This window comes from Helicoverpa armigera, chromosome 20, assembly GCF_030705265.1.
Source record: "Helicoverpa armigera isolate CAAS_96S chromosome 20, ASM3070526v1, whole genome shotgun sequence".
Classification (NCBI taxonomy): Eukaryota; Metazoa; Arthropoda; class Insecta; order Lepidoptera; family Noctuidae; genus Helicoverpa; species Helicoverpa armigera.
Genome location: NC_087139.1, coordinates 637,742 through 664,502, shown reverse-complemented (window position 1 = coordinate 664,502; position 26,761 = coordinate 637,742). Strand labels below are relative to the sequence as shown.

The following is a 26,761-nucleotide window of genomic DNA, read 5'->3' as shown; positions in this document are numbered from 1 at the left end:
TAAAGTTAAATACGATTTGCTTTTGTTAAGTTTTTAAGGAAAAATATCGCTTAAATTATTTTTTGTGCTCTTTGCTGTTGAAAGGTACAAGGAATATTTACATTACTTGATTGTGAATTTATTCGAGTGTTTTTTTAGCTGAAAGCAATGGAAATATTGGAACTATAGTTTTAAAGCACTCGAAGTTGAACAAAGTAACTTCTCAATAAAATACAAACTCTATAGTTTGTCAAAGTTTTAAGAGTTATTGCGATTTTCAATATCGAACCAGTTCGAAACGAGACATAAAAGTGGTATAGATCAAATCAATACAGAAACATTTTGTACTACTTTTACTGATTATTTTCTTTGAATTATTCCAAAAGTTTTAGCAATAGATTTTGTTCATGTTTATTAAGCCGTTAGATTAATAACAGAGCTCGACAGTGTTTTGTTTTCCTTCGCCAAATAACAATTTTTATTAAACTTTTTCAGTATGATGAAAAACAGACTGTAAAAATATGGTTTTTGCACAAAATAAAAGCTGAAAAAATGCTAAGCCTCTTCTACAACAAATTCTATAAAACGATGCGAAAAACTTCAATTACAGTATTTTTTATGCACTAAAAGACTTTTTAATGATTCATAAATTTCGTTTTACATATGTAAACGGTTTTATAAAAGTTGCTATATTTTAGAGAGCGGGAATTTGAAATATTTTCATAAAACGTTGTATGTATTTTTTGGATTAATCTGTTACCACTATTGATTGCTGTGTACAAACTAATATTTGCTTTGAATTTTTAATATTTTGTAACCTTGTCAATTAGTTCTGTGAATATTTCATGTTCTTTGCAATAGAGTACCAGTTTTATTGTATTGTAATTTTGTAACTACATATGTGTGCAAATCAAACGCCAAATTGAGGAGCTCGTGGCTAAGTAACAGCCCCATGGGTCGGTTGATCATAATATTAAGCAATGCTTGGCATGATCGGTCCGGGGCTAGTTGACCATCTTGTCATGACGAGTTCTTCCGTGTTCAAAAAGTGTGAACCCCCTTACACCCCTTGTATTTATTTTTGAGCCCTAATTATTCACATCAAAATATTGCCCACAACTTACAGACCAAAACATACAACCTTTCAAAATAATCCCAGTTTTTCTCCTATCTGAAATCGGCACCACGATTTATGTTCCGCAGTAGTCAGAGTTAGACCATGCTACTCGCGAGTGGAGATGTGTTTGCTCACCCGTGGCTCAACCGGCTTTACGAAGAACTCACGCTACTATGGGTTCCCGTGAACTTTTTTAATGTTAAAGTTTATAGGCTTTGCAATTTTAGTCATTTAGTTTTTTGCAATTTTATTATATTTGTGAGCTGAGTTTATATTGGGTAAATCTGTCTGTCTAGGACTTATAAACCTACTTAAGCTAATCTATCAAATGTCTAGGATTTATTAGACGTATTTTCTTGGAGATATCGCGAGGGTTTTTGTTGGTTTTTAATTTAATATCAAAAGATTGTTATAAATCTCATTCATAAGATCGGATTACGTGACAATAAATTGTTTCAATATTTTTATTCAAAACACTCCAAAATATTTGATCTCTATGATTCGTGCTCGTATACCTTAAAGAATCGAATGCAATTTCGATATTTGGTTTAATTTTTACAAACAATATTTACTTATTTACCTCACGTGTTACACACACAAGGATCAGTTTATCCTTAAATAAAAACTAGATCCTCCAAAATTTCGAGAACCATCAGTAGAACAATGTTTGCGCACTCCACATTTTTGAATGGGACCCCTTGCTTTTTGATTTCTAAATAAGATACGGTTTCAAATCTCATGTGCCAGCCAGACACATTCAGTTATTGAATGCAGCTTTTTGTGTCCCAAAGATGTTTGGCAAGCTGGAATTTTCGTTCCCAAAGCCATAAAGAGAGACAAGAATTTTGCCAGAAAATAGATGTATGTTTGTTCAGAAGATGCGGAGTCTGATTAAGTTTTTACTGCTGGTATTGAAGAAATTGCACGCTTAGATTGAAGATTGTTGGAATTGCTAGTTTTGTGATTTGACAAAGGTTCTGTTTGAGTTTCTATTGTGATTGTAGAACTTTTTAGTGCCTAATAACGTCATGCTGCGAAGTATTTTGATTACTGAAAAAGTTTTTGGAGCTAGATTTTTTGGTCGGTTTATTTTATTTTTGATTCTATTAGGAAAATAAAGAAGATGTGTGTGCAATATTATATTTGGTTCATGTTTAAAAGTATCATCACTTTCTAAGAGTATCTTTAAGACCCATAATTTCTCCTATTCCAAAATGACATAATAATACCTAAAACCCTCATGTTACATGACAAGCTCTAGTTTCCAATAAACAGGAGCAGTATTTCAGCATCGCATTTGAGGACAGCAGAGGTAAATATATGTGCCCTCCGAATTTCAAGAGGCACGGACGTTCGCCCACCTGCGTCCCGGCTAAAGAGAAGTTATGCGTTCAATTTTGTTCTGTGAGTGAAGGGGGGTATGAAGTGATGGGAGGCAGCGATTTGTAATGTTGTTTGTGGATGGGCAATGTCTAAAGAATGTTAGAGAAAAAATTGCAACTGTATGTGTAATTAAATAAGCATGGGTGTACCGTTTATTAATTTTGATCTGCAACACCACTGTTGCGTATTCTAGGCTATTTTCAAAAAGAGGAGGAATATAAACCTTTAAAAGTAAATTAAAAGGGGATGTAAGAAATGCAGCAACTTCTTCCATAAAACATTGTACTGTGAAAATGGCAATACAATGACAATCGATGACGAAACTTATTAGTATAAATAATGTATTTTATATAATTCAATAGGTAGGTATAGGTAGATAGAGCAGCACTTTGAAAACTCTTTTTTATATAGAACTAAAACTTTTACACTATAGATATTATTATACAGGCATATAGCCCCTCCGCCGCTATTAAAACTATAACCCGCTACGTCTTATCACTTACTCCATACCCCAACTGTCATGATAGCATCAAGAACCAAAATAGTGCCTCGCTCCGCTGGATCTCTTATTTCAAACACCTTATTTGCTCCCAAACACTAACATTTCTCTTCTAGTTTCCTCCTAAAAGCTATTTTTAGTGTCCTTACATTTTCTTTAATATCTGTGATATAGGAGAATGATAATAGTATCTCATTTCTGAGGCACTGAATAAGGAATGAGGGTTTTCTCTTTCGTGTAATGGACGTTCTTGAGATGCGTCGTTATGTTAATGATATGAAAATAGTGGAAGGGCTAAAATTTACTTCTGTCTGAGCGATGTTAGAATATCCTTGGCAAGATACTAAGATTAATTTAGATCACACCAGTGTCACTTAGAAGAAATAGCACTATTCTTATAGGTTTATCTCGTTCTCAATCCTTTTTTCCCCATGTTATTTAAAAATCATGATCCTTGCGAGAAAAAACTCGGAAATCGTATACTTCCCTTTATGGTATGCCCTCAAATCATACGACAAAATTTAGATAAATCTTCAGCCTCAAACATCAAATTACTTTCCGGTCAATACCATTACTACAAGAGTCCTATAAACATTGGCCATTACAATAAAACATGTGTTAGTAAATGTTTTACAGCCGCACTTTATAACGAAATAACTTACAGTATCCGATCGACGGCGGAAGATCACATCACACTTATAAGAGTGTTAGGTTGCAAGGTGGACTAGGGAAGTTAGGGTTCTGTACCTTTCAAAAATAAAAACATCCAAATTGAGAATGTCCACATTTTTGGGAATTTTGTTAAAATAATCTTAAATGGAGCTTAATTAACTTACAAAAAACTTATGACAGAAAAACTACATAGATGTACCTAAGTGATATTTATATTCATTATAGTGTTACGTGATTCGTTGTTTGCTATTAGATTAGTAATTACTTTTTATTTTACACTGGCTGTTTCCCCTGGTTCCATCTCTATGTTCCGAGGAAATTACTTTTCGTATCTGGATACAAAGTAGCCTATGGCCTTCCTCTGGGCCTAGACTTTCTACGTCCTCTATCATTTAAATCGGTTTAGTTGTTTTGGCATGCAAGCACGACAGATAGATAAATTACTTTCACATTATAATATGGGCATGGAAAGACAAACAAAAAAGGTATTAAAGTTCGTAACGTAGCCTTAACTTACACGCAAAACACGATTTTGCACGGAACCCTAAAAAGGGTAAAACACACATACAACCCGACACACAATTTAATCTCATTGCCTGATTGACACGCTTACAATGTCAAAAGTGACCAATGACCATAGATGTCCAATGACACACACGCGTGTCTCAGATAAGTCTGTGTTCACCCTAACACTCTGGTTAAACTGTGGGTGGCCGAACAGGGAACAATAGGAACAGAAAGTGTTATGGTCACTTGACCCCATGACAGTTATTGGCTCTTATGTGATCATCGGGTGTAGGTAGTTTTTGAGTTATTTTTGTGTTCTTTTTGATAACGATTTTTGTATTGTTTTCATGTTTTTTTGTTTATTGTAGGTAGGTGGTATTGCTATTTTGGTGGTAATGGTTAGTAAAGTAAGTTGAGTGAGCTGGTTGATATATTTTAACAGAAAATGAAACTCCTCTGGGGCCCTTGATAATATGCTGACCAAGTTATTACTATTTATGACCCAAATTCTTTGATTTCCAATGTTTAAAAACCTATATAAAACAAAGAACCTTATAATAATCTCTAAATAATAAGAAAATACTAAAATAGATATTAAATCACTTTAAATCAGCCAGTTCACCTCTAACCTTTTCAACCTTCACGGAAGAATTTAGAATTAACGCATACCAAAAATTAATTATAACAAATACCTTTCAATTAATAATAATTTCATCTCAATTTTTCATATTAAACAATTAGAAGCTAAATCTGGTGACAAATTGCTTGTGGAATTAATCAGTTCTTCCCAATTTTGTTCATTCATTAGTTAGTCAATAAATTAGGTGCTGGACTGAGTTTGGGCAATTTTTCGACCATTAAATTTAACGTGGGTATCGATCGGGCTAGTCGTTCATCACCCCACATTATTCTTGGTTCTATCGTATCGCTGACAGAAGGTTTTGGCGTCCAATATCTTAAGATATGTCGCAAGGTTTGAGATTTAGCGGGAGAAAGCACGGTTACTTTTTGATAGGTGAGATTTTGTAAATATTTCCATTTAAAGCCTCTAGATAAAAAAATAGTAGAGTCTCTTCAGGTAAAGGAGGCGAAATAGTTTCTTATCTATAGACCCCTAAAAAATAACAAAATGGCACAAATATTGTTTATGCATAAAATCCATCACCTAAAAAAGAATAACAAAACTCTTGACGTGTAGAAGTGTTGTTTTCGACCTATTTGCAAAATTAATATCATCTATCATTTAATTAAATCCTGACTTTGTTAAAAAAAACATTTCATAATACATATATTGATGTTCCTATCCTAAAAGTAGACTACATAATTCCACTTTCAACACTCCCAATTCCCAAATAACTTTTCGGCCTACATCAATTCAATGGGACGGTTGATCCAAAAAATACAATATTTATGTACCCATTACAGTCTATTTAGTCCGATATTGGGTCCATAAATATCTTCAAAAATCGCTGGTGCTCCCAAATTGGACCATCCCGGGGAACTAATGCCTGTCACTGGGGAAGAAGTATCGCTTTATATAAATTCTCGAGTTCAATTAATTTCTGTTATGTTGAGCTGGTATCGGTTTAATTAACCTTTGTAGGTTATGCCTCAGATATGTAGGTGATATGGAAATTTCTGAAATAGGTAGGCGTTGTTATGCCTTTATGATGTCAATTATTGCTTTTATTAACTACGTCCTAGTAATAAAAATGTATTTAAATAAATACACTAAACATAAATGTCAAAACAAAAAAAAACATTTCACTAATGTTGGTCACCCATCCAAAGACTGACCTCAGTAACTGCAGCTTAACCTTGACAATCATGCAAGCGGCGCACTTTAACATCCTACTAATATCCGACTAATATTATAAACGCGAAAGTTTGTATGTATGTATGGATGTTTGTTACTCTCACGCAAAAACTACTGAATGGATTTTAATGAAACTTTACAATAATATAGCTTATACATCAGAATAACACATAGGCTACAATTTGTAAACATATTGTTCGAAATACTAAACCTGCGCAGACGAAGTCGCGGGCACCAGCTAGTACTACCTAAACTAAACAGACCAAAAGAAAAGTAAATAATACGACCATATATCACATTTGCTACCAAAGAAAAAGCGGAATGAAGTAGCAATATTTTTCATAGTACACCAGTGATGGAGTTTAATAATTCACATAGCAACAAGTTGGATGTAGTGGCGACAAAGGCCAATGTGACGTAACTATGTACGTACCTACTGAAAAATGTTGAGCTGACGGAATAAAGAAGCAGGCAAAAAGAGACGGATTTATTTGTTTAAAGGAAGAAAAAAAGAGATAGATTGTGTCAGTAATACCTACCTTCTAAAGTAGATAGCTAGTTAGCAGTGATAAGAAACCTATCAAATTCACACTTTTCAGGTATTCTCGGCTCAATAAACCAAGTTCAATAAATATTCCTAAGTTTCCTGTTATCTACATACTAGCTGTTTCCCGTGGTTTCACCCGCGGCCCATTGCAACTACTTCTTGTATCTGGATAGAATATAGCCTATGTCACCACAGGATAGCATCAGTTTAGCAGTTCCGGAGTTTTTAACGAACAATCAAACAATGTTTTCTGTTTGTAATTTTAGTATACTTAGATCAGATACTGATTATCTTATCCCACACTATACATTAAATAATCCAAAATAAATTAAACGTAACCTAACAAGTTAATATTAAACAAATTAATTACACTTTCTATGTAATCGCTTCTAGTTTCGTGTAACTAACATCATTTACTATCTAGCTAAAGCTTTAATTACAAATTAGCCCACGGTTTTCATACAAACTTAACGAGGGGTAATCTTATTTAATTGAAAATAAATTAGGTTGTGTTTTACAGTATAATGTTGGTTTATGATCTTTATCGGTTGTGTTCATGAAATTGATTATCTAGTTGGTAATATGTAGTTAGATATTAGATACTTTCATGAGGATAGAATGAAAGTTAACGGAGATATTGTTATGAGTAGAAATGATTTTAAATAACACTAAGCCTTGAGGCAAGCTATTTCAGAAGGACCTACCTATAAAGGTCATACTGATTTAAATAGTCCACTAAATGTCCACTACTAAACAAAAGCCTCCTCTAAAACCTGGGATGGTTTGGAGAACGATTTTTTCCACTCTGTAATTTTAAGAGAATATTATGAAAATGTGAAAAACTGAGTCTTTGTTACATCACTTGCTACACTGTAGTAGTTTACTCTAGATTAAATCGACACGAAATCTCAAAACATAATATATAAAAAGAAAAAAAAAATAAAGAAAATACGCAGACACATTCATCTTTGTTTTGTCACTATCCATTTTTATCTAGCCACAATAAAAGCCGCTATTTCTCAACAAACAAACAAAACTTGTGACCTATAAATTCTTGAGCAACTTAAATTCTAAGAAATATTACCTCTAGAATAGAAGTAGAAACTATTTCAGATAGTAAAGGACATCCTAGATTATTCTTGTGAGTTCGTCACAGATTTGTTAAAAAAAGAATTGATCTGTTATGACCTTTCTGAAATCATGAATGTGTCAGCTGTTTTATATACTACTACTTACTATGAAATGTTTGATTATTCTAGCCAGTGATTATCAATCTGCAAATAAATGACTGTCAGAATAATTCATTATGTGTATAAGTATCTATGTACAGTCATTTTTTTCATTTCATAGAGGTCTTTGCAGGTATTATGGAAAAACAAAAGAATTTATACTACAAAATAATAATTATTGATACAGAACTAAATAAATGTTAAAAAATCTCGGTTTTAGGTAGATGAAGATAATATATTGTTTCATCTCTTACAATATCAATTATGTACTTAAAAATAATAATGTATTAGTTTATAAGTATTGTTATGTGTATCTTATGTGTGTATTTGTATTTTTATGGGCCCTGTTTGCCTTAAATAAAGGAATGAATGAATAAATAAAAAGAGTATAATATAAGTACTCTCGGCTGTTTCATACCAATACGTTACGAGCTTACACATAATTGCTCAGAAGCAATCTCGAGCTCGCAATTATAGAAGATTATCTTCCTGCTTTCCTTGTTATTACATTATGATAAAGGCGATAAAATGTTGATAATTTATAATGAAAATAATCTGATTGTACCATGTTTACTATACAACAACGAAAATGAAAAAAGAAAAAAATGAGAGAAGTAATTAAATAATCTTTGAGTAATAGAAGCTTTATAATAACCATTGTATCTACTATTTAAAGACTTATAGAACAATACTTCAATACCAGTCCTAAAGATGATCTATCAAATAACTATGCAGACAAAAATAAATTAATGATCCTCATTAATCAGTTGACTCGCATATCAATCAAATGAATGACACTTTCAACCTTGACTTGAAATGTACCAATACTATATTTTTTTTGCATACACTGACTAATACACCTTAATCACAATAATTATTGGGCTGTTACCTAATCTTCAATGGCAGATAATGGTCCAAGTAAAAAACATTAGCGAAAAAAGAAATTGAATACAATCAAGCCAATCTTTTTTCGTTTAACATTAGATGTTATAGAAACACTAGTAGTTTATAGAGTTTTACAACCCATTTCCCGCATCCCGATAAAATATAGCCTAAGTTCACTCAGGGATAGTGTAGCTTCCCAACATTAAAATGATTTATCAAACCAGTTCAGTGGTTTCGGAGCCTAAAGCCAAAATTCAAATATCATTTCAAAGTCAAAACCATTAATTGAAAGTAGGCTAATTAGATTAGCACTTTTCACGATAATATTTACAAAGTACAGATCGCCTAAAAACGTCTCCTTTTGCGTTCACCTTTATCGGATCCAAACAAACTGCTTTTTCTCCCCTTCACAATTACTTATTTAAAAAGACAGTTATATACTTATAAATAAATAACCTGTAAAAATCCCAATTTATCGCATACTTCTACAACTTAGACCACAAAATCCCAGAATTTCGTAAGTCCACTTCAATGACACTAGCCAGTGGGCGCTGATCGATGCCCCACAGTTCGTTATACCACAAGTGTAGAAACAATTAGTTTTTATTACAATGTCCAACAAAGGTTTCGTTGTTTTGTCTTCGTTTCATGGCTAGTACATGCCCATTAAGTAAGACCCTGTGGGCTTGGCTTGATAGGAAATAATTAGCGAGTAAAGAATAGAATGAACAATAGAAATATCATTCGTGAAAAAATTATACTAAAATAGATATTTTGCGGCCTATCGTTATTAATGATGAAGAGTTTGAATTAAATAAGACTTCAAAATTGTGAGATAGACATGTCTATGAATATGAATTAGATTAGATTGGGGTAGGACTCAAACATGACCAAAAGAAATATAATGAAGATAAATGAAATAGAAGATGAAATAGCAAAATCTATGAATATTGAGGTTTACTAGTGTTTGTCTCAAATCAAATTGCTTCTTAATTTTTTTTGTTCTTGAACTTAAATCAATTAAACCAACAAAAATAACAATCATACAAAACTCAAATTACTCTGGACTGTGTAGGCGACTATTGTGTGGGTAGTTAATGTATTGTTGAAAGCACACATTGTGTGTGAAGCAATGTCCTACGTATTAGTAATTTTATATTGTTGTACTTTAGTGATTTGGAAAGCGCGATAAACTGTAGGTCCCAGCCGTCAGTTCATTATCTTTGGCAGAAACCAGAGAGTCTAACTACAAGTCTTACCGGGTAACTAGGTTGAAGAGGTCAGATTTGCAGTCGCTCCTTATGAAAGACCCCAATATAGTTGGGAATAGGCTAGGCAGATGATAATGTTTTATTTTATTTTGTTACAAGAAAATAGTAAGGCTTAATAGATTTCTGGAAAATATGTTCAAACAGACCCTCAACATTAAGGTGAGGCTTCACCATGTGAACGCAAAGCTTCAATAAGAGCTACTTGAGCCTCGAACACACCCGGCTTAAGACAGTGTAACACTGTTTACGAAGTCCGGTACACCAAGTTTTAGCACACGTTCCGGTGTTAAAACTCCTGTTGCTATATTAATTACGTGGAGGGAGAATAAAGTATTTATTCTGGTTAAAATTTTGCATATTGTAAAATATCGTTCTTCGAAATTTATGCTTTATCGATGACATAGTCAATAATGTTGTCTGTTAGGCTTGAATGTGTGGGAGATAAAATTAAGATTATAAACATGACAGGTACTTATTACCCTAATGTCTTGATTGAGGTACTTTGCTACTTGTACTTATTGGTTTATCAATAAACTTACTACTCAATAATTAGCTCCTCAAACCCGTCCACTTCAAAACTCATATATTCAATCATTCCCTGTAACAGTAGGTATCTCGGCGTCATATAATAAGACTAGCTTCGTGCCTCTGATAGCGCTGCAAAGCCTTTATTATAACTGCACGGCCGAGTTCAGCCGGTTATTGTTGAAACTCTCCGGAGAATGTCGGACGGTTGCTGTCTTAAAATATTTCGGGAATTCCGTTGGTGAACTCTGAAATAGAAGCTTGAGTTTAAATAGCTATGTAAATGCTGTTATTGTAAGAATATTCTTAACAGTAAAAAAATCTGCTTTATATAAAAATACTTTGACTAAAAGTATTCACTACCTAACCACTATTTCTACTGAAGTCCACAAGAACAAAGACAGCAAAATAATAATTAAGATTAGCATCCTAGCGTTTCGGTCGTAATAGTTTTTTCCTCTATTCCAAATGAGTAACTACTCAGTACAGCTACCAAATCGGTATTACAAAAACAATAACTAAAATAATAGTCGTTTTGTTTTTCATTTGCTACTGGTCATAACAAGCAGTAATAATATCTTTCTGTGATATAATTTACCCAGCCCATAAAAAATACGGAAAAATAACGAAAAAGGAAAAACCCCAAAATCTCAGTTTGTCTTACTAATAACAACATCAGAAACCTATCATTATAATTTATTGCAAACAAAACAATATTCGAAGACACTTCGAGTGTATAATTATGACACCCAGTCAAATTAAACATAATAAGCAGTTGTTGGTGTAAAATAATAGTTTATCTAGCGTGGAATTAACGATCAGCTTTTATCAGATAGATATAATCAACGAAGATACTTTTGTAATTAAATTTTTATTTATAAATGAAAATAGATTTTCTAATTATTTTTCTGGTTTAGTAATTGATTCTGTAACAAGTTTATTTAGTAATAAGTCTGTTGTGGTGCATTTTATGGTGTAGTCGGCATTTTGTTATACTTGGATGATTTATTAATATTTCTGGCTAATCCTCGCGTTACATAATAGCTGGATATTGTCACGAGCCTAATATGGGTATTTAAAAGTGTATGCAATTCATCATTTTTTTTTAGTTTAAAATTTTAATTTATCACTTAATTAACTTATTGCCAAATTAGCAACACCATAAATTAGCCATCATTATAATTATGAATAATGATGGCATTAATAAAATCTGAACTTCAATATTATACGCGAAACAGGTTGTTAAAATTATCATCATTAAAATTTTAAGGATCGCCATTAATGGCAGGAAATGCCATAATGATTCACGAGTCGACATAGTTCAAAGATGAAGTAAGTTCGCACCTTCGAGGATTGTTGAAAAAACGTATTTTTTATGGATTTAAGTACGGTAAAAAAATAAATTTTCGGCAAGCCTAGGTACCTCTTGGAATTAAATTAACGAATAAATTAGTAAGTATCTGCATAGTCCTGTTTGTTCTTTTGCTGATTTTGACTTTACTGATTCGTAACAGATAATAGCGGAATTCCTATTTATTTTTATCCCTGTAACACGGTAATTATACTAAAATTGGATACAAAGCCAAAAAATGAACAAACAAAATTCACTAGAGACTGATATTCAAAATTAATTTCATGGAACTTCCTTGAATACTGTTTACTAACACGACCCGAATTAATTAAGAAGCTAAACATAATAACAGCTAAATATATTTACACAGAGAACAATATTAACTATAACAATATTTTCCCTAAAAGCAATTTCCGAGCACTGATTTAATATAGATTAATCATTTAATTATAACCATAAATAATATTTTCACAAAACAGCTCCTGAATGAACAAAATTTAAGCTTTATGAATTCTTTAATCTCGGATTAGAAATTGTAAAAGACTTGATTCTATCGCGGTGATAAAGATTTTATTTTTATTGAATTTTGATACTCAGCTTTTCTCTCTTTAAAGGCTGTTAATGTTTTGCCATTTACAGATGTAGATACTCTTACTATGTTTAAGGCCGTCAATAATAAACTTGAAAATAGGTCATTACTAAAAGAATTCTGTTGAGATATATTCTTTTTCCTTATAAAAGAAGTATAGACAAAACTCAGCGTCTGTCCACAATCTGCTTGCAAAGGATCGTGAGATATTTTGGCCATATTGCTCGCAGAGATGCCAATAATTTAGAGCGCCTGATAGTGACCGGGAAAGTAGAAGGAAGGAGACCGAGAGGCCGAAGTCCCATACGGTGGTCTGACCAAATTACCAAAGAGCTGGAGATGCCTATGAATGTTGCATTGCATCAAGCAACAGAACGCAATAAATGGCGACATCTAGTGGACAAGATCAGAAGGAGTCACGATCCTCAGCAGTGAGGGAAACGACTAAGAAGAGAGAGAGATAAAAGAAGTAATACCAGTATAATGAAAGGGTCATTTATTTATCCATAGGGTGAACTTCAGAGAATCGAGACTGTTTTTGTCAATTATAGCCAGGATTATTATGAATCCAAGCACATGACCACTAGACGAATAAAAACCGTTGGTAGATCAAAAGTTTTTATATCAACAACAAAATCCACTATCAATAGTGCCATATTGGCCAAATTGCACAACACAACCAAATAAATAATATCAAAACTGAATAGCAAACTATCAAAACGGCTCATCTATACAAAACCTAAACTGATGATGAATTTCAACGGAAATTCGGTCCAATGAACCTCATGATATCATACCAATAGTTTTAAGCAGAAAAACAATATGACTAGCCAAACAGTTATTCGTACTTAGATTATCATCAGACTATAGTTCCGGATGAATTTAGTACACGTCACTGTGAAACCTTGGTCAATACGTAGAATTTAGAAGTAGGTATTGCAAAAAACGTGTTGTACGACAGTGCAAAAAGCTTGTTTTTATTACTTGTTTGTTTGAATGGATTAAATGTATATCTCTATTGTTGTCTAGGATGATTGTGCTAATCATGCCTGTCTAGAAGTTTAGAGTTATTCACTATTTTTTACTTTTCTGCGGTAAGGCTGCCAAAGCGGATTCATAATGTAATTTTGGTATACTAGCGGTATTCTGCGAAAGTCTTTCCCACGCGTATTTCCTCACATTTAAGTGGGTTTCGTAGTTTTGATCTGAAGCCAGACAGAGAGACAGACTTACTTTCGCATTTAAAACATAAGTAATTATTAAGTAGTCCACAAAAAATCCTTTTACGCTGACTATCTCAAGTCTGAAACCAGTTTTATGATTGACATCTACCTGATTAGAAATCCCGATAGAAACATGTCGTGTTTTGATATCGTTAATGTCCTGAGTCGTTCGTCTATTGTTTCAACTTTTTGTGGCACGTACAACAATAACCAAATTATTACACACTCGTAACTTTTGCGCAGAAACATGAGAGACTCTCAAAATTAAAAACAACTTTAATATGACTGCCACCGACAAATGTACAAACTTTTGACATCAGAACAATATAACTTTGAACGACTAATTTTCTTTAGCAACGACTGCTTCGTCTTTTATTGCGAATACTAAATTCTATTACAATCAGTAGACACTGGAGAATTTTCGCGAAACACCATTAACAAGTTTTTGAAACGATAAAATTAAAATGTCTCAAAAGTTTTTCGGGTCACGGTATTCAGAAAGTTGACGGGCTACGTCAAACTCGATTTTCGGTTTTTTCGCCGACTTCGAAATTGTCCGCGGTATTCTAATGTAATTAACATTGAAATAAAACTTGACTCAGTTCTAGTTAGTTTGAGAACTAAACTTTATCATGTTTCGAAATATAAATCAAACTTTGAATGGTTTCATTAAATTATTGTTCAAACTTATTTAAAAGTGTTTTCTTAGAAAATTATACCTTCTTATATAATCTTCAGTTTGAACATTTAAAAGGTTTGCAATAATTTTAATATTTATGCTTTATATTTCAACATAGTGACTGACTTTTTGGAAAAGGCATTATCTAGGTACGTTTAAAAATCCCTAGAATGTTAAACTATACTATCAGTATCAACACCTATCCCAAATACGACCTTACTCAAAAAATATTCACCAAAAATATACAAAAAGAAGAAACATGTACCCTCAAAAATGTATAACCTTCCCGGTCGGTAAATACCCTAGTGATTTACTTGAACAATTTGCATACATATCACATTGCTACCATTTCAAACGCTCAAGTATATACTTGGACCTCATAATATATTAGACCGAGTGGCCTCCAGGATACCGTATTTATTATACTTATATTTTCCTTTGTACGTTATATAAACTAAGTATTTGTACGTACAGTTTCCTGTTTTTTGTTTACCCTGCCCTCTTTTAGTTGATTCAATTATATTGCGAGATCAAACAAAGGATCTACCTGTACATAAATAATAATTATTTTCTTCCATTTTTGTGTACTGTAAGAGAAAAAATAACTATCAATGTTTCTGTATTTTTGGTACCAATTAGTTCCGGCTTAACGACAAATACACGTCAATTGAAACAGTTGACATAGTTCGTTCAGTACCTACTTTGTGAAAAACTATCTCTGTTTATAGTTTTCGTCCAAAAATAGATCGGTATACAATTCCAATACAATAGATTTATACGCCCAATACATAACAAGTGTAGGCACAAGGGCATCTAAATACACCGTTAACGCATAAATCTCTACATAATAAAGACAGTCAATAAACAAGAAAAATGTAGATACATGTAGGCGACTAGCGGGTAAGTAGACAGACCCACCCACACAAGATTATCTATTGTGTTATAAGTGTTTATATAATACTGATATTCTCCTTACATTTCCGCGTTGGTAACAAAGAACCTATCTCTAACAGCTAATCGGATTAGAACTATATCAAATTGCTCAAATGTATGACAAATAAAGGGTCATTTGGAAATGTGAAATTTTCTCGTCGATAAATGTGGGAGTAGCGTTAACAGAATAGGTACCAGTTACATAAATGTATTTTGAGTGTATTGTATGATTTAGAAATATTTTGATTCCTTCGAATTTACCATAGCGTACCTAAATACTTAACACAAAATGAGCATTCAAATTACGTTCCTATTTAAATAAAACCTTAGTGAATCTATTTACTTTAGATACTGCAGCTTTCACGGTTATTTTGGTCCACTATTCAAATTTTAACATCGTAAAACTACAAAATTAATTCACAATTTTTAATACCCTTCGTGCTTCGCTTACAAAATATACAAAAAACATCATCTAAAACTTTTGAAAAATTCAATTTGGAAAATTTATAACGGGCTACCGGATATTGGTAGTCGAACCACCCTTTCGCTACCCGAGGGTACATTATAATTATTTTAAAATCCCCCTAGACTATTCCGTAACTCAATTTCTCTGTGACAAGAGGTCTGAAAAGTTGTCAATTTTATGTAACAGTAGCTTCTGCCTGCGGTTTCAGCCGCGTCCTGAGGGAAATATTTCCTGCACTTGGACAAAATTATTTTCTCGATGAAGAGGATATAACACTGAATTTGGATTTTGCTTAGTAGTACCTGAGATTAGCACGTTGTAACAAACAAAACCTTCAGCTTTATAATACATATTAAGTACAGCTTTTTGTGTTTTATAAACATAGTGTTATCATAGCCAAGAAGTCACTACCATAGTTATACAGTCTTTAAATTATTTTAAAAAGAATACAAGAAAATAGTCGCGTAGTCATTACGACAACCAGGATCAGTTTTCGAATTTTTGTTGATTATCTTTTAAATTCGACGAAAAATTCTTAATCAATTCCCAACAATGTCCCAAAAAACAAAGCGTGAAAAATCTTATACTAATAAAAATTACAAAATATAGTAGGAACAAGCCGTTCGTGCTATAAATAACCTATGGGCGAGTACTAGGAGCACAGAAACGTAAGTTGGTGGGTAATTTTCTTCACTGTTCATTTCCTCTGTGCGGTAGATGAGTGGGGCCACACGGGGCCATTTTGTGATTTATATCGAGTGTTGTTAGTTTGCTAAATTGGTAGGTGCTGTGTTTTGAATGGCATATCGAATAAACTGAAGGATTAAGGTGGATAATTAAGTGTATCGTGTTATACCTATGAATTTTCTTCCATGTATTTAATTCTTGTAATAATTTGACTGGTACAGTGTAAAAGATAATTCTCTGAAGTTACAAAGAAGAATAAAGAAATCACCGAATCAAATGAAAACTTAACTTGAAAAAATCTTAAAGAAAAAAAAGTGTCAACCAAAAAATGTTTCCATAAAAGAAACCAGCCGTGAATAGAAATAACCTTTAATAAAAATAAGTTTTAATATAAAGTAAACGGGAATGTAAATATGGGTAACGATCGAACTCAAACGTGACCTGGATGCGCGAAACCACAGATTTCGGTTACATTTACCAATATCCGGCTTATATTACATTTAAATTATTCTATCTTATCTTACGAGTTCTTATCGGCGATGTTTTTATACTTCGTTTTATTTTTATGTACGTTTTTCGATGAAAGAAAAACAATCGGGTTTAAGATGGGATGAGAGAGAACGGATGGAAGAGGTGACGTGCTCGAGTGAGTGCAGTCATGTTTTTTAAACATTCTGTGTGCAGAATATATGATTAGGATAGAAGGGATACCGACACTATTACTGAGAGATGAAATTGCATTCTATTTCTCGAGTGGTTAATAAGTTTGAATGAGTTTTTGAAGAGATAATCTAAGTGGCTTTGTATGCAACCAATCTATTTATGAGTGTATGTTATGTATTCACGTGATTACTTTTATATTGTTTTCTTAACAATTAGTCGAAAAATACTGATAATTAGTAATATACATAGCTACTTTGTTCATAAAACTCTCAAAAACTCCAAAAGCACATTCGTACATTCCCATCAAAGAAAAGAAAACTCCAGATTTTTAACACATCATACCCGCATTTATTAAATGAAATAAAGGCCACATTTCTAGCGGGTAGTGTGTTTCAGCGCTGAATACTCGAAGTAGGTCAACAACCGGGTGCTTACACGAAAAGTTTTCACTTCATTGACGACATGCTGAATCAAGTCTTGAGTGTTTTGATTTGCATAGTATCGTGGGAATTATGAGGGAAGTTCGCATGTGATAAAGTTTAGATAGTTATTTCTTTTGTTATTTATTTTTCTTATTAGCTGTTCTCCACGGTTCCACCCTTGTGCCAAGGGAACTGTTTTGATTATCTGTGCAGCAAATATTTTAATCAGTTCAGCAGTTTTGGTGTGAAAGCCGCACAGATAGACGGACAGAGTTAAATTTCGCATTTATAATATTAGTTACAACTATACGTTTACTTAAGACTACTATAAATAGCTTCTTTAGTTCAACAAGCAGGGAGTGTCAAATTGTTACGGGCTTCAACCTAGTCAACTAACCCACGCATATTTCCTGAGTTGCGGTAAAGAGGTGGCGTTTTTTTCTAATTTTTTTATGTCCTTGACAGATACAACCTGAAAGTTATAATGAAGTTGGTAAATTCTAGTAAATTACCAATAACCTTTTAAAAATTTTAATTCCTGTAACTATTAGCATTTTTTACTCAATATTTTCGTTAGGAAATTGTCCAAGTTACCTTTAGACACAAATTCCCTAGATGTTTTGGTACTAAGTCGAAAATTCTATCATGAAAAGAAAATCCTCTAGAGATTTTTAACACACAAACATTAAAGAAAGAACAAAGAAAAAAATTGAATTTGTTCGCTCGGTTTTTGCTTTTATCTCTAAGATTATTCAATAAAACTAGCCATTGTGTTATCAAACGATGTTCAAAAAGTTAGAAAATACTTGGTTTATGTCTATGCCTAATTGCTTCTAGAATTATAATTTAGTTCAGTTGTTATATTATCTTTTAAATAGACTGACAGCCTTACTTATAAAAATCAACAAATCATCTTCTAAGTATTGTTTTAACTAATTACTACTTAAAGCCTTAAGTAGTGATTGAAATATTTTGACCTATAAACGTTGCTTAAGCATGTCTTAAGTAATGAACAGATAATGTCATAAAAACATACTAATTTCTCAACACTACCGGAATGTTGGTAGCTTAAAAAAATATTTGTCATCAAAACGTTATGTAATGGCAACAATGGCATCCGTAAAATATAAAATTAAAAAGTTGAGCTGTCAATAAACCGGAAATGAAAAATCAGCTGATAAGAATCCAGCCATTTTGCTAATTACCGGGTTAAACAAGGGTGTGAGGCTACTTAATTTGACAGCTCATTTAAGACATTGCTAAGAAAATTATTTAGTTCAGCCACGTTTATGAGTAAGATTTTTTCTTAAACACCCCTTAAGTATAACTTATTATTTAATTCACGTTTATAAGTAAGACTGTTAATGTTTAAATCCCAGGAACTACTGGACAGATTTGAACAATTCTCTCAGTCTTATATTTTTCAATGAAGGTTGCTTGTATTTGGGTGCCTGGATAAGTTGCCACGAAAAGCGGTTGTAACTGCAGTAAGCAGGCATTTTTTTAAATTGCTTAGACATGGTATCTTACAACAAAGTATACGGAATTCTAATAAATATTTCACGTCACAAAAAGGAAAAATCTGTCCAGTCAATATCAAAATTAAACTTTACATTTGAACACAATTTTATGTGGGCGGTTTGCCCTAGTCTATTTTCTTAGAAGAGAACAGATATGAAAATACACTAGAAAAATAGCCGAGTTTTTGTGGGCGTATGCCAAGGTAAGTCTGATATAGGTACTTCGTTCTCATGAATAAAATCATTGTTGATAGTAAAAAGTTTATGTAGCATTTATAGACCAATCGATAGTTCCAGCCTATATTCGATTTTTATAGTTGCCGAAGTAAATGAATCATTATTTTGGAAGTATTTTTGGCTCCGTATTAGATATTTAAGAGACTATTCGTTATATACTGTAAGTATCATAGTTATCTCACGTCTTTCGTTGGCCAGTAATAGAGAAAAAATGATCTATAATCTTCAGAACATCACAAAAACTTCGCAATCTTTATGATCCATCAAAGCATTTGTTTGTTATACAAGTCCTATATCTGAAACACATCAAACAGCATTTGACTGAAGTTAGCATGCCTACCAGCAATGTTCATGTTACTTTTTCACCAAAACTACTCCGTGACGGAATAACAAGGAATATTGCGTGTTGCCCAAGGCACCACAATTTGTGCGAGTAGAAGGAACGCGTGAGCAATTATAGACATTATAATTTGTACGTTTAGAAAGAGAATCGCGTGACGGGAAATGAGGAGAATTTTTTGAGGGCCCGTAATTATATTCAGATTTAGGATGTGGTTTATTGGATAACATCGTAGGTCATGATTTTATGTTATACATGGTTAAACTGGGATGGAAAAATCCTAAAACGATATTTGGTAATGACAGTATACCATGGTAGGTAGGTCCATAGGTACCGGACGGGTCGTTCAATACTTTCCTTGCAGTCATATACATAGAGAAAAATAATCATGAGGAAACCTGGACTCTTAGTCTAAAATCGCCGCTGCCTTAAGCAAGCGTGGTGATTAACACTCATTTCTTCTTTGAATGAGAAGAGGCCTATACCCTGCAGTGGGATAATAAAAAGGCTGATGATGAGGATCCAAACAAAGTTAATTCATATAGGTACTTACAGTCACGAAGGCATGAAATGACAGTTGCTTTAGAAATGGAAGATTCCATTTGCTCGAAGTTCCAAGAATGTAGGTTAAGTGTCACAATTTGAATCAGTGTGCAAGTCAATTATGTTGCCAGTGCAATCCTATTACGGAGTTACTGTAACTGAGGTTACCAATTATTCTCTCTGCCATCTGTCGTCCACTGGTGAACTACTTGGTTAAACTGGAAGGGGATATCAAATAGTTCAGCTTCTAAACTTTGTGTTATATTTTGATTAGATATCAAAATGAAGCAGATGTTGTGACAAAGCAGTTTATAACTTTGAAGTGGTTTAGCCAATATTCGTGAATTGTGGCTAAAATTTTCTATGACACAAAAAACTAAACCATTCGGGTTCATTTGCTTGGGAGCTCCGACTTTACAAACAGAACAGTTAACTTTATAACACTCTTCTTTTTGGATCGAGGGTCAAAAATAGTACTGTAGGGACCGGAAAGCTATCTTCTACTTAGATGAAAAAATCTTGATGGCAGAACTGACAATCTCACGTATAAAACTACAATTATATTTTAAAAGATTGATATTCATCTTTTGCACCAGCATTAATTTAAACATGAATAAGACCTCTACAGTACTAATTATAACCTTTCTCCAACAGTGCCAACATCAGACGTGCAAGGCGTGTTGGGGAAGAAGGCATCACTGCCGTGCGACATCCAGCCTCTTCACTCAGACGACGACGTGGTGATGGTGCTGTGGTTCAAGGAGTCGGATGGTGATCAGCCTTTGTACAGGTAAGTGCATCTTGTAATAGAATATTTAAGAAATGTTCTATGAAGCAGAGTAGATTAGCAGAACCCCGATGAGACAAGAATTCTTAGATGGTATTTTTGGTCGATTATAAGAAAAAGATTAGATTATTATTTTACTTGACCTGTAAAATACAACCTTCAGATTAAATAGGTAGTACCCTAAATACCTCAATGTTAGAGGTGGTCCAAATATTTTATCGCTTTGTGACAATTTTATGCCGAAGCGCGAAGGTATATCGCTAGTATCATTACACTATGTTACAATAGCGTATAAATGTCCCCGACCGTAGTAAATGCCTTTCCTCTTTTAGATAAACAGCTCAGGCCATTAAGTTTGTTTCCTCGCGATGTTTTACTTGAATAATATTTCTATGATACAAAGGTTCCAGCAAAAATGCTTTTGGTTTGCTCTACAATCACTTCCTGATAGGAAACTTGTATTGTATTATTTTTGCATCAGAGTTAAATTATTTCTGCGAATATTTTTGAAATTGTGGGACGTAATTTGATACTGTTTGGTAGAGCGCTTAAACTAAATCAAACATTAGTGTGTGTCATAGTATCAAAAATCGCTGGAATCCCGCCTTCGGGTATATAGTCAATATTTATTTACTTCACCAATATAATCACTAACAAAATGACAGCTTCATAACGTTATATTTTATTTATCATCAAGAAATATAGTTACATTTAAATAAAAGCTACAAATATCAACACCCACTCGAATAACGTTGAAGTAATTATATGTACAGCTGGCATAGAAAGCTGTTTATTTTAACAACAGGGAACACTTTGACTAATGGTCCTGTACGTACACAAATTAATATTGGAGCGATTAATATTGCTAGTACTCTAAACATGCTATAGTACTTAAGTGAACCGAATGACCTAATTCTGGTAAGTAGGGAAGCATTGCTTGTTATTAAGCTATATTAAGAAGGTACGCTAGTTCATAATATTGAAGAGGATAGAATCTAAATTACTTTAGTACAAATTTTATTTGACCGATGTGCGCGTATTGCAATTTTTTGCGTTCGAATTATGGTATCTACTAGCGATCTGCACCAAAATTATGCATTAAAATCTTCTTTGTGAATCCCTTTTCTCAATGGTGAAAACTGTATGAAAATCCTCTGCGTAGTTTTGAATTTTTTTAACCATACTTAGGGACAGACAACAAGGGATGGGATTGTATCTAACTATCTTATTTCACAATGTTACTCACGAAACCTTTGCATCATAACAATCTCCTGCTAATATAACCTTTTTCCTATCAGCTACGACATCAGAGGCCGCTCCATCAACCAGCCGAAGCTGTGGTCTTCCCCCACGGTCTTCGGGAACCGCGCCTTCTTCCGCGGCAGCGCCACCCCAGCAGTCCTCATGGTGGACAATGTGATAGCCAGTGATGCTGGCGTGTATAGATGCAGGGTAGACTTCAAGAATTCGCCTACTAGGAACCTCAAAGTTAATTTTACTGTTATTAGTGAGTATTAAAAAATCCTTATTTTTTATTAACCGACTTCCTAAACAGGAGGAGGTTCTCAATTCTTCGGAATCTTTTGTTTTGAAGTATTTAATGTGATACCAGTCCAATTAAGAGAAGACGAACGTTGTGCCGTATAAGGATATTAAGGAATTAGTACTCGACAAGCAGAAACGAAAGGAGCTACACCGACAAGAGCTAGACTCTTAATAAAAGTGTGAAGAGATTTAATAATTATGATGATGGAAACTTAAAGCCGAAAGCAATTATTTTGTCCCGATTTTACATTATTTGAGCAAGATTGAGATAACCGATCTGCCTCGATCAAGCGTAGTCTAATCAATGGTCATAATACATCCTTTGTCTGTATCCAGCATTGGCTTAATACATAGGTCGATGAAGATTGTATGTAATGCAGCTAGCAGTTACACAAAGATAGAGAAGATTTACAACTAATACATTGCAGGATGCTTGTGGCAATATATTTAAGTAATTTGCTACAGAAGTCTTGCAATAGGTATTGATAATGATAATAATGGTCTTTCTTTCTCCACAGTCCCACCAAATCGTCCAACAATATTCGACGCAAAAAGAAGAGATAGAACGAAACTAGTGGAGCCTTACAATGAAGGCTCCAATGTCCTCCTTATTTGTGAAGTAGAAGGAGGTGAGTTAACATTTAGGTTATAAAGTAATAATAGGAATATGATTGTTCGAAGTTACCAGACCTGTTTGAGATTTTCAATTAATAAGTATAGGTATGTAATATGTCGAGACTTAGCTGGTGCTCTCCCTTGCTCCCACAATAATTATCTTTCAGAAAAATCTCACCCGAAAAAATGTCGCTCAAAAATCACTTAGCCTTGCAAAGTAAGGTATCGATAAAAAAGAGTTCTCCCAAAGTTAAACAAATTCAAAAATAACAACAACTACTTAAACCATTCACATAAAAGTAAATTATCCGAGACGCACAGATTCCCTGAAATAGTAAACGTTTCAGAGGCTGTTTAATCTTGGTCTAACACGAAGATGTCTAGCTTAAGCTAATACAGCTCACTGTCAGAATAAACCTTAGATAGTGAAATTGTAGGAAATGAAACAAGCTGTGCTGCACGTGAACGCATTTAGCAGAGGAATTAACATTTGCATTTGCAAACAGGATCGTGTTCTGTAGGACAGATTTTATTAATGCTTATTTTCTGATACGATTTTAGGCGTAATGACTCAAATGACACACTTAATGTTAAATACGACAAGTTCAACATGGTGTTAATAAATGATAGTGCTGTCTTACCTGTCGTTTTAAAATTGCAAAATGCTTAAATCATATTTAATCCTAGAGATGAGCCTATCCAACCCGACAGGTGTACTAACTTCATCCTTGCATTCAGTTTTTCGTAATTCGATAATTTATTGACAAAAAAAAAACTTGAAAGTAACAAAAGAAGTTACAAAACAAGTGTCGATCAAAAACCCAAAAATAAACGAACCCCTCCAACACCATTCAAAAAAACAAAAACAACACCCGCCCTAATCCTTAATGACCCAAATAATTGATAAAACAAAACGAATCTTTAAAGCCATCCGACCAATTAAGACTCATAATTGTAACTTTCCGATGATAAATAATAAAACATTGTAAACCCATACAATTTGGGTTCGAATAGAACAATGGCACCGTAAATGATAAACACAGGACTTGTGGGCGTTAATGATGGGAAATATACGAGAATGGTTATGATGTTGTCGATAACGATAAATCTATTTTACAGGTTACGATTATCTATACTCGACATCAATTGGGTCAGGAATTCTGGGATGCATTTATTCCTACGAACGTTAATATTAATTGCGATGTTAATGATAGCGATTCCCAAATTGGTAATTTGGCATTTCGCTTATTTTAAAACTGTTGATATTCCTGGAAACCATGCTCGTGGTATATTTAATGAAGCCATTAAACACAGAATTAAAGAGAAAGCTTTTAATTCGAAATGTAAACTAGTTGCTTTTATATCTAAAGTTGCAATTCAAAAAGTCTGATCATTCTTTTAATCCAGATTTATTTTGTAGACAGTGAATGTTCAAATATTTTCCAAGACAAATAGCCATCTTAATTCTGAAATTACTTTAGCATATTTCACTTCTTCGTGAAAGCCTAGTTGTGTCAGAAAGAAAAATGAAGCCATTTAAACCCCGTTATGATTGGAGCGACAATTTGTCAATAAGAATAATGATGGTCACCACCAACTTCAGATATTTATCGACAAATTAATGTATCTATTTCGACACTTTATCGATTTTCTTGTGAACTGTGATTTTGTTGATAAATGATTCATGTTTTGGGTTTTTTGCTGTTGTTATTCGTCTGGAAATAGACCATACACGGTCCTGATTTTTATCAACTAACCTGTGCTTAGAGTTTATTGCCGTGAAATATTTTTGTCAACGAAAATTGTGCTTGAATTTTAAAACACTTTCTTTTTTATAGGAAAACCAAGACCACGAGTAACGTGGTACTTGGAAAATGTGGTGATAGATGACTCCTTCGATCAGCGTCCTGACGGCGTGACGGTGAACACGCTGACCTTCCCCAACGTGGGGCGACAGCATCTGAACGCCAGGCTCGTCTGCCAGGCTTCTAATACCAACTTAGCGCAGCCGGAGACCAAAGTCTTAATTTTAGATATTAATTGTAAGTACCTACTTTTTAGTTATTTCTTTGAGTAACGTCCTGCCAAGGCAAGCTAGTTTGTAACTGGTTCATAGTAAAATGGCTGAATCCGAGTCAGATAAAGAGCTAAAGCTTTAAATAGAAACCTATATTGTAGTGCCCTAAAATCTTTGGCAATAACAGTTATATCAAATGTTAAAATTGCATGCATGCCTGTGAGAGACAAAATGCAATTTTAAATGTAAGATATATTGTATTTTTTGAGTTTTGTTACAAAAATATTCTGATCCAAACATTATTTTATATAAAACAGCCCAAAGCCAAAATTGATTTAGTTTTTTTTTTCGTTTCAATGAACTATAAATATTCTATGTATTTTAACGCTTCTAAATGCATGTCAATTTGTACACGCATATTTGACGTAACATATTTTCGGAAAATTGTTCGGTATTTAGCCTATTTTGAATACCAAAATTGTTTTTGATTGGTAAAATGGGGTCTAATATTTGATTTTGTTTCACAGTGAAGCCAATTACTGTGAATATATTGACTAAGGAGAAGCAGGTGTCAGCAGATAAAAGGTACGAAGTGGAATGTAAGACTACAGGTTCGAGACCCGAGGCGTATGTCACGTGGTGGAAGAATAACAGACAATTGAAGAGGATGGCGAAAAATGTGAGTTTATAGACTAAATTAGAAATATTTCAATTTTTTGTATTCTTTGTAACTACCGTAGAAGATTCAATATGTGCCGTATTTTGACTCACTATCATGTTTGGGATTAAAGCCACAATTTTATTTCTGTCAAAGTACCTGTTAATATATCCCCAAGTTGGCAAAATTCTCAGACAATCTAATTACATCAAAATCATAAAGATAGATGGAACCCTCATATTTATGCAACAAGCAGCAAAAAAACAACAAACTGCTCTAAAATCAACCTCCCTACAACGTTCAAAAACCCTGATTCCTTCACAAGCAAACCAATCTCAACACCAAACAAGCAAAGCATACAATATCAAATGCAATTTAACGTAAAGCGCATCTTTCCAGTTTTCCGAGAACAACGAAACACTGAGCGTGTTGAGCTTAGTGCCAAGCGTCGAGGATGATGGCAAATATTTGACGTGCCGAGCTGAAAACAAACATATACAGGACTCCGCGATTGAGGACAAATGGAGGCTCAATGTTCACTGTGAGTATTGAACGGTCCAAGCTTTGATTGGGGAGATGAATGGCTTCTAAGTGACGTTGTGTTGAGAGATCGAATGGATATCTTGGGAGGATTGGGTTAGGGAGAATGGTGATAACAATATCTTAGTGAAGGGATAGATAAATAGTATTCAAATATAAATTATGGATGCTTTTTTCTTCTTCTATATTTGATAAGTATGCAAGGCTTTTTGTGTTTGGTTTTAGGTGTGGTAAATGTCGATAAGATAGTACGATTCCTTGAATTAGTTTCTTTAACTTTTATCACAACTAATGTGTTAAAGTTCTTCAAAAGTGTGGAAATTATATAACAAGGTACACTAAACTAAAACAACACAAAACTTTAATATCCCAATATTAGGTGTAATAACTTGCGCAACATGAATTTTCTCATTTATTTTCCAGTAAGAAACTTTACAAATATCTTCAAGCTAAGGAACTTCGTAGTGTAATGAAAAAACTAATTCTAAACTAAATATCTCTGAAAGTGGTGTTTGA

The 26,761-nt window shown here is 33.4% G+C and overlaps 1 protein-coding gene across 1 annotated transcript in view; it reads left to right on the top strand.

The window, feature by feature from the left end:
* The window catches only part of LOC110372518 (nephrin), a 233,021-nt gene that overhangs the window by 186,214 nt on the left and 20,046 nt on the right, over nt 1–26,761 (top strand). The window contains exons 5-10 of the mRNA XM_064039836.1: nt 20,738–20,873; nt 22,169–22,377; nt 22,934–23,044; nt 24,869–25,072; nt 25,575–25,726; nt 26,105–26,246. Of these exons, the coding sequence (XP_063895906.1) occupies nt 20,738–20,873; nt 22,169–22,377; nt 22,934–23,044; nt 24,869–25,072; nt 25,575–25,726; nt 26,105–26,246 (954 nt within the window). The remainder of the gene's footprint in view (nt 1–20,737; nt 20,874–22,168; nt 22,378–22,933; nt 23,045–24,868; nt 25,073–25,574; nt 25,727–26,104; nt 26,247–26,761) is intronic.